At 38.5% G+C, this 9,645-nt stretch overlaps 1 protein-coding gene across 1 annotated transcript; it reads left to right on the forward strand.

Annotated features, from left to right (window-relative positions):
* The first annotated feature begins 737 nt into the window (after positions 1-737).
* On the forward strand, positions 738-5,223 carry rpl23 (ribosomal protein L23). Its single transcript, XM_054760579.1, has 5 exons — positions 738-819; positions 2,015-2,098; positions 3,280-3,408; positions 4,044-4,157; positions 5,092-5,223. Exons 1-5 carry the CDS (start codon positions 807-809, stop codon positions 5,172-5,174), a joined length of 423 nt encoding a protein of 140 aa, XP_054616554.1. The 5' UTR covers positions 738-806; the 3' UTR covers positions 5,175-5,223.
* Positions 5,224-9,645: the final 4,422 nt, after the last annotated feature.

Below are 9,645 nucleotides of genomic sequence, written 5' to 3' on the forward strand. Positions count from 1 at the left end.
CAGTGGTGTCCCATGAAAAGATATAATAAAATATTTGCAGAAATGTGAGGGGTGTACTCACTTTTGTGACATACTGTATATATATATATATATATATATATATATATAGAGAGAGAGAGAGAGAGAGAGAGAGAGAGAGAGAGAGAGAGAGAGACTAATAATAACTATAACTAATGATATCATTTATTATCATTTATTCACTTATTTACAATAATTGTCTTTTATGGTAAGGTTTTTTTGTATTAGTTTGTAATTTAACTATATAAATTGGCTGACCGTTATCTTATATATTAAAGACAATAGTAACAATAATGCCATTCAATTTATTTTGAAAGAGTATTTAAATTAACGCAGCAGGGGGACGCCATATAAAATCTCGCCTAGGGCGCCACGTTGTGTAGCCGCTCTATTGGGGTTGGTTTTTAAAAAGAGCAGAACTTTTCATCACTACTCTAGCGCTTTTGTGCCCGAATTATGCTTTTACTGTGAATAATTTAGGTAACTAATTTGGTGGGGTGTCTCTGCTGTCGGTTCTTTTTTGTTGTTCCTTTGTGAAAAAACACAAAAACAATTAAGATTTCTGAATTTTGTGTTGTAATGAACACAAATTATAGTTTTTTTAATGCATCTGAATTATTATGCTATTTGTCCAGAAAAATGTTCACGACAGTATTGGTCACAAACCACACTAACGCTCCTGTTTCCGACGGTTATAAATGCAGCACATGCATCCGTCACGACCCGGATGTAGAATTCTTTATTTGCTACATTTCTTTCCGCCTTCGATCTCTTTCCCCTGTGCAGCCATGTCGAAGAGAGGTGAGGAATCCGCATTGTAAAATCTGTATCCATCAGCTTGTTCCATTTGCCGATCGAATGTAACCATGTAGTCGATGTGTTTTGTGTTATAGTAATTGGCTTTTTATTCAGGTTTGTTATTGAGCACGGCACTTTTCGTACATAAAATATTAGTTGTAGTTCTATCTGAGGCCTTGTCTTTTTACTCCCAATTAGAGCACCGTACCCCAGTTTTGTGTATCTTTGTGTATCCTCTGGGTTCTCCAGAAAGGGTTCACCGTACGTAAACTCAATATAATACGTCGTGTAACGCCCGCAATTTGTGAGAGATAGCTAATGCTAACATAGCAGTGGTCTTAAGGAGACTGAGAAACTTGAAAGCTTTTCTGTCGGCCAACAGGCTTATTCGTAAGTAAATATCGAATATTAATGCTACCAACCAGTGGCATGTACTGGATTCCACTGCAATAATGGTTATTGTAGCCATTTCCAGGTGCAGTACAGTGGAAGCAGTCGGCGTTACGTCACATAGATTATACAGTTTTTTTTTTAACAATGTTACCTCAGTAGATTGTGGATTTGTTTGTGGGTTGTGCCATATACTGTCCACCATTTGCAACGTTGTGGTTTTTGGCACAATACACAGAATAGTAAATTGCAGTATTGATATTATAGCAGCAAGTTTGGTCGCAAGAGAACATTCAGCCCAAATGTTAGACCCCGGCATGGCACCATATATTTACCAATGAATCTGATAATTACCACTCTGTACTTTTAATTATGCATACTTTAAACTATTAGTAGTTTTACTGTACATGAGACTGTTTGCAAATGGCTAAAGAAAAAAACAAAAACACCAGCTAACATGTTAACAGTAGTGGTTTAAAAACAGTTGGGGAAAAATAAAGCATTTTTCACAATTACAAATTAAATTGAATTAAAAATGGTTGTGCGACCTGAATGTTACTTCCCTTCATTACTGTCACATGCAGTGTGTCTTGTACGTACACATGCACATTCCTGGAGGAGCAACCAACAGTTTGCATCAATTTTGTTACAATAAGCTATACAGTACATTCAATTATTTGGCACAGCAAGAAGCATGGGGGGGGGGGGGGTAAATCTACATCTACGCATCAACTGGGTTCAAGATAACCTTATGAGGTGGAGCTGAAAGCGAGTGATGGTACACACTGAACAATGCTTCTTATTACAGGACGTGGTGGTTCTTCCGGGGCGAAGTTCCGCATCTCGTTGGGTCTGCCAGTGGGAGCTGTTATTAACTGTGCAGATAACACAGGTATGCTTGAAGTAATGGGTATGACTTACGACAATACAGTAACAACTCTTACGGTAGAGATTTTGCGCAATGCTGTGCTAGCAGTGTCAAAAGTGCTTTGAGTGCCTTGAAAGTGAAAGACCATTTACCATCTCAGATACGGTATTTCATTTGCTGCTCAGTTAGCGCTAACCGCTTTTAGGCCTGTCACGATAATCAAAAAATCGCGTAATTAGACTATAAAAATAAGGTCTAACTTTGACGGCCTTGATAAATTGACATGCATTTACAAATGCCTGTTCCTTTCCTCGTCTCGCTGTACCACACAGGCTGGATGTAAATTAAAAAGTAGTAGTTGGCTGCCATGATTATTGATCGCAAACACTCTTGTTCCTGTTGATGCAAGTAGCGTTCGATGGTATGGTCTCTGAAATCAATGCGCGCAGGAAGGAAGTTCCGGTAATGTTTACAATGACCAATGCAATAAAATACTTAAACTAGTACGTTATCGTGAATGCGCCTGTTACTATATGGTACAGCGTTTACATAAAATGATAAAAACATTGGTTGCGGAAGTGTTTTTAATAGAAGGCACTGTAGGTGGACTCGGTAAATCCCATTACCTGTATTGTTAGCTGCCTTGTGCTAGCAGTTTTTCTCTATTTTGAACACACAGGAAAGAGATCTGTGTTCATGTTTCACATAAGGATTGTAGATGATGAGCAAAAGTGCTGTTTTTTACGTACTTGTTGGTGAAACCTTAAATGGTAAGCAGAAGCCAGACATTCCTTGTGCCTGGTCACCAGGAATGTGTACTTCAAAGGAGGCATATAACCCCTTCCAAAAAGCACTTGCTTTGTCTGTCCTGTGACCAAGTGAGTTGTCGATGAAGGGGATAGCAATGTCATCATTGTGGGTGAGATGGCAGACATCTTATGACTGACCAATCTCAATCAGTGATGAGACATGATGGCTTACTATAGTATGTCTTGCTCATTGAGGGGAAACTTACTTGCCACTCAATGACCTGTTTCTATTGTCATGTAGACAAGGTGACACCTAAAGTTATAAGACAGCTACTTTAATCTTCTGATGGTATTTTACTAGCGTTTTTGACAAATTACCCCAAGCATGGATATTACACACAGCCATATGATGGCTTAACTGTAGCAAGTCCCATTAAGGCTATGTCTTGTCTTAAGGTGCCAAGAACCTGTATATCATCTCTGTGAAGGGCATCAAAGGGCGTCTTAACCGTCTGCCTGCTGCAGGAGTGGGTGACATGGTAATGGCAACAGTCAAGAAGGGCAAGCCAGAGCTCAGGAAGAAGGGTGAGTGAAACTTTCAAGTAAATGAGCATGCCATTTTAAAGCAACAGTTGACTTAGTTTTAGTTTTGACTTTAAATTTCTCTTTAAAATTTCACCAGATTGTACCGTTCTCTGCCAGTGCGACACTGATCTTTTTATTTAATTTTTTTTGGTGGTGTACAATACTGGGGAATTCTGGTCAATTTGTCACTAGTTCAAATTTTAAAATGTTGTAAATATCTTAACTATTGTCATTTTATTTTGTAAATGTTTTGTGGAATGACTCATTCAAAGCACTTTATGAACTTCCTGATTCTTTGAAGGCTGCCAGAGTGTATGAGTTGTCATCTTGCAAATTGCTTAAATAGAAATCAAACACAACATGCATTGTTTGCACTGTTGTTTCTTTCTAATATGGGGTCCTAAGTGTTTGCCAAGAAAAATTCTGGTCCTTGGATGAATTTAATTGACCCCCGCTGTAAAGTATTTCATCCAATTTGTCGATTAATCGAACAAAATAATGGATGGATTTAAAATGATAAAAAGCTGCATCCCTGGTGCAAAGCTTAAAGTACTTGGAGGCAACTATATATGCAAAACAAATGTATTTGGAAATGGCAAGTGGACGTGTGCACTAAGTAAGTTTACTCTCAACAGTACATCCTGCGGTGGTGATAAGGCAGCGGAAGTCATATCGGCGAAAGGATGGAGTGTTTCTCTACTTTGAGGACAATGCAGGTGTCATTGTAAACAATAAAGGTGAAATGAAAGGTGGGTTCTGTTTTTATTATTTAAATTGCTACCCTCTTCTAAAAGCACTTGCTCTGTATGAACCGTGACAGGGTGAGTTGTCAAGCAAGAGGATATTAAGTTCACAACTGTGGGTGAGATCGCAGTTAAATTTGTTTCTGCTGGTCTCAATCAGTGATGAGACAGACTTTTTGCCGGCTGCATGTAATGTTACTTATATAATTCATGTTTAATTTATTACTATTGCATAATGCCTTTTAGTTATCCAAATGCCCAAAAATAATTTGCACCAGCCCCATGATTGGTTCACTTTTATTCAGAATGTTAGCATTCTGGGTGTTGTAAAAGTAGGGGTGTCACAAGGTCTCGTGAAATTGAAACGAGAAGATTTGTCATTCAGAAAGTCTGATGGGCACTAGGCCTGGGACGATAATCACACAATAAATGAAAATGAACTTGATCATTTTGTCGGCCTCAATATATTGCCATGTGCATGCATGTCTGTTTTTATCTCTCTCCTCCAGACAGGAAGAGGGTTCACTCTGCGTTGGTGTACGGCACATTGGTTCCATAGAACGGCATGACCAGAGTGCCCTTTTGTCAGTCATACAGTGTCTTTGTCTCTGTGGGTGCAGGCGGGGCCGGTAGCATACACTGAGTGCAGAAGAGTAGAAATTGGTAGATTGCAATATATCATATTTAATTTTATCATTGTAAGTCTTTTTTTTAAAGTGATGTTAAAATATCGTCTCGTCTCGACACCCCTACTTAATATTTAAAGTACAGTAAATTAAACTGGGGAAGGGTGCGGCGCTGGGGTGCAAATGAGTGCGCTCACGCTTGTCAAACCTGTCGTGCTTAGACGTTAAGTAGGCCCAGGCATGGCACAGTTGGTGCGCGTATGAGGGGTGAAACAGCCTATCAAGTGGATAAATACTGCATTTTGTTTCCCCAGGTTCTGCGATCACTGGCCCAGTAGCAAAGGAGTGTGCTGACCTATGGCCCAGAATTGCCTCTAATGCTGGCAGCATTGCCTAAGCCTGACTGGCATTTGTCATTTTCAATAAAAACGATGTGTTGCCATCTGTGTTCATTTCAGTTTATGTACTGGATGATGTACATTTCTGTTCTCTAATGTATGTTTTGCTGTCAATCTTGGTCCGCACTGCAGTGCAAATTCACCTAACCTGACATGAGCTCATAGTTGGGCATTGGACTCTGGAAAACTGGTATAATTACATCTGCATATGAACGGGTTTGATTTTCATGTACAGTTGGTGTACAAGTGTTTTCCACCAAAGGCTCTGCATACTGAGAAAAGGATTTCAGCGGCGATTTTGATTTTATTTTGCGGCATAGCAAATGGATAAATGCAGATGTATAGAATTATTTTTACTTTTTGAATTGGAAGTCGCTCAAAAGATGTTCGTTGGTTGTGTCTTGTCTGTTATCTATGTACTTGCTGTGTGATATTTTTTTTTTTTTTTTTTTTAAGCCCTTTAAAAACACCGTAAGAATGGCATGTGGAATAAGATGGCAAAAAGAAGCAGAGTATGATGCAAAACCATGCAGCACCAGAAGTTGCTGTAGTTAGAAGTTATTTTATTATTGGGTAGCTTCAGTATAACAAAAAGAATTATAGTAAACGAGTTATATTCTGAAATTGTTGGTCTTGCTTAAATTCACACACTTAAGTTGTATTCAATGTTAAATAATATGGCGCTCAGAAATAACATTTTAAAATATGTGGCTTTCATGGCTCTTAGACAAAAAGGTTCACGACCCCTGGTATAAACAAACATGAGTTTACAACACTTCTACCATTTGTTTATTTTTTAACTTCCTTAGTATTCTTTTAGGTGGGGAGCTGTGAAGCCAATGAAAAGGCCATTTATGTAAAATGATTTATAGTAGACAAAGATTTAGTTTTTAGGTATGTGCTTCAATGTAATTTTTTAGACCTTTCAGTTTTTTTTTATTCCACAATTTTATCAGTTGTATTAAGCATCTCATTGGGCTTTTATTACTTTTATCACTTGGTGCTCTATGCAATAGTTTTTATCCAAATGATTATGGGGTAACGGGTGTGCAAACCTTTCCAGAAAGGCCACAGTGGAAAAATGACAAGATGCAAGGGCCACTTTGATATTCTGTAAACCAACACGTGTAGATATGCTAAAAAGTTATGTAAACACTACCGATCTGCTGTACCAATTTTTCCAGGTATTTACTGAAAATCAAGTCGTTCAAGTCCAATGAATAGCTTGAAATGGTACAAAGGTAAGTACGGAGCCCCGGAGGGGACATGGAGAAAAAAAATATGATGGGTAAAAAAAAATGAACGAACTTTTGCGAGATAACGCAATACTGTTTTGCGTTCCCTCGCAGTCTGACATATTGATCTCTGTGAGAAGCCGGCAGCGAGACCGGAGCGCAGGGACCGTCTACAAATGTCTTCTTCTTCATCTGTATTATGGCAGTTGGCATCAATGTTGACAACTCCTCAGAAAGACAAGTATCTATTGGCTGTCCTGGAAGGCCATAGATGACGTTGTTGGCGAGTTTGCAGGTTTTTTGCAAATTATGTTGTAAGAGATGTAGGAAAATAAGTATTCCACCATTCCACCAATGGTGGTTTGAGGTTTAATTTGGACCCTGTGTTCAACAGGTTACTGAGACCAAAACCCACAGCTCGTAGTCTTGCAAATGAGGTGAAGCCGCGGCCGAGCCAGAACAATAGAAGCTAACGAGCCAGTATCAGAGTCGTTCATACCCAACTCAGGGAGCTACACTTCCCTTTTATCGAAGGTGTTAATAGCAGGAGAGGATTATACCACTACTCCGCCCAGGTTTAGTGTAAAGAACCAATAGAAGGAGGGGGTTGGCACACCAATTCCGCCCACTCTTACTGTATTTAAGGCCTAGGCTACCAGCACTTATTAGTTCGCTGACGAAGCTCTTTGGATGAGGAGCAAAACGTCCGACACCTTCTTCACAGAAGTACAGATGACGTCTCAAGAAGCCTTTCCCTCGATGGACAACTCCTGTATGACTGAGAGCCTACACAGACGCACAGAGATCAATATAAGTCAGACTGCACAGAACACGGCTCGTTTTGATAAAAAAAAAAAACTGGGTTATAGCTGTTTGTCTGTGTTGCCACGGTTGGAAAGAGGTATGGTTTGCTGTGTTAGAGGCATTCACTTGGGAGTTATTGATCCCGGAAGTGTGAATATGTCAATATGTTTCCATCTTTACCACAGTCGCTTTTGCGTTATCTTGCAAAAGTTTTGCGAGGGAATGCAAACGTTCATTCTTTTTTTTCTTTTTTCTTTTTTTCCTCCATGTCCCCTCCGGGGCTCCGTAGGTAAGTGAAGTGCCAGAGGTTAAAAAAAGGTATGGTTACCAAAAACCGAAAAATAATGTGTATTTCAGAATTCCACAATAAGGCCTGTTTCAGGGACCACGAAATGGGTCAACAACTTAAAGCTGTTCTGCAGAAATGGAGGTTGATCAAGCCTTGGCAGGTGTTCCAAGCTCTGGAGTACTTACCACCTCCTCTGGCTCCATAAAACCTGTTGGGAACACACTGAAGTACTATACCCTCAACATCAGTTGAACAGCATTGTCCTGGAGAAAGTAATTTGTTGCTCCAAAAATGGCAAGACAAAACAAAATTAACAATGGAAGAGAGGCAGACCATCTAAACACTTACAAGGAGGTTTTTCCTCCAGAGAAATTGGACTATTGACAGGTAGTGTATATTTAAAGAAAGAACTCAGCTTTGCAATATTGGTGAAAAAGCTCATTATTACTATCAAATTCTGTCTGTCCTCTTTTGTCCCCCATTTTTGCTGTTTTTTTTTTTTAATTTGTCAAATATTTCAACTTCTCAAATAATATAAAGAAACATAAATTTACTCCTCGTAATGTTATTACTTTATTCCCATATTGTAACTTTTTCCCCAACCTAATTTTCCAAAATTGATAACTTTTGTTTTGTTTGTTTCTCATAATATTGTCACTTAAAAAAATATATATTTTTAATTTAATATGTCAACTCAATTGCTACTAAAATGACATTTTCCCCCATATTACAAGTTTATTCTTGTAAAATTGCGACTTTTTTCTCTTAATATTTTGACTTTATTTTTGAAAAATTACTGCTGTTTTTTTTCCCATTTTAAATTTTTTTCAGGTATTTCAACTTTCTTGTAAATTTTCTTCACGTAATTCCCACTTTATTCCCATAATATTGTCTTTATAACTTTATTAATTGTTTTTCGTAATAAGATGACTTTTTTTAATATTAAAACTTTATGCTGCCACTAAAATTACGTTATTTTTCCTCATAATATGACTTTATTCGCATAAAATTATGACTTATGACTTGATAGAATATATTTTTTTCTTGTACTATTTTGACTTTTTTGTAAAATTACACGAGGTTTTTGCATTTCATTATATTTTTAGAATGTGCTGCAGGCCAATCAAAATACAGCTCATGGCCCCAGAGCCGCACTTTGGACACCCCTGTTCTAGTTGGTCTGAAAGTGCTCATGACATCAAAAGCACTTTTGTTATTTTTGCCGTGCAAAATAATATTGACACCGTTAGATGCGCTCAAATGTTGACATATTTTATATCGAAGATTATAAGAGAGTGGATTAGAAGGAGAAAGTGACGTCACTTCGAGAACACGTCCTCTCAGTATTAAGTATGGAATCCATAATTTTCATATTGTGGTGCATTTTTTTGGGTGATTTTCAGTTATGTATTTTTTGATATTACACGCGCTTGTTGTTTGACAGGCTTTTGCTCGAACACTTGACTGAATGTGTTACCAGAGGGTGCTTCCATCAGTTGTGCCGACTTTCTTTCCTCAACTCAGAACGGGATCTGCAAGTGAGGTTTAAAGATGAAAGGTTTAGCACCGAATATACAAACCAGACATCATCAAAAGTTGACATTTCAAACTATCTGGTGGTCCACGCCTCCTTTTACACTTGACAAGGAATTTAAGAATTCCGCATACTGAAAAGTTAAAGGATGCGGGGGGACCACTAGTGGTTAGCATGATGGCCACACAGTCAGGAAATCGGGAAGAAATGGGTTCGAATCTCCGTGTGGAGTTTGCATTTTCTCCCTGTGCGTGCGTGGGTTTTCTCCTTTTTTGTCCTGGTTTCCTCCCACATCCAAAAACATGCATGTTAGGTTAATTGGCGACTCTAAATTGTCCATAGGTATGAATGTGAGTGTGCATGTTTGTCCTTGCCATTGGCTGGCGACCAGACCAGGGTGTGGGCCGCCTCTCGCCCGAAGTCAGCTACATCATTAAAAAGCTATTCAACAACAGGTTGGGCAAATTTATGAATCAGAATGAATTACTTGCGCACAGCCAATACGGATACTGAGCCAACATTTCAACTTCCTTGGTACTAATCAAAATGACCGAAATCACCAATGCTGTATGTATAAGAAAAGTAGACTCTCCAAAAAGTAGCCACTT

Source organism: Dunckerocampus dactyliophorus, chromosome 18, assembly GCF_027744805.1.
Source record: "Dunckerocampus dactyliophorus isolate RoL2022-P2 chromosome 18, RoL_Ddac_1.1, whole genome shotgun sequence".
In the NCBI taxonomy this organism is placed as follows: domain Eukaryota; kingdom Metazoa; phylum Chordata; class Actinopteri; order Syngnathiformes; family Syngnathidae; genus Dunckerocampus; species Dunckerocampus dactyliophorus.

Bases quoted from the DNA above. Each gene is read 5' to 3' on its own strand.
- rpl23 (XM_054760579.1), top strand. The intron at 2,099-3,279 runs GTATGCTTGAAG...TCTTGTCTTAAG, and splicing joins TAACTGTGCAGATAACACAG to GTGCCAAGAACCTGTATATC. The intron at 3,409-4,043 runs GTGAGTGAAACT...TACTCTCAACAG, and splicing joins GCCAGAGCTCAGGAAGAAGG to TACATCCTGCGGTGGTGATA.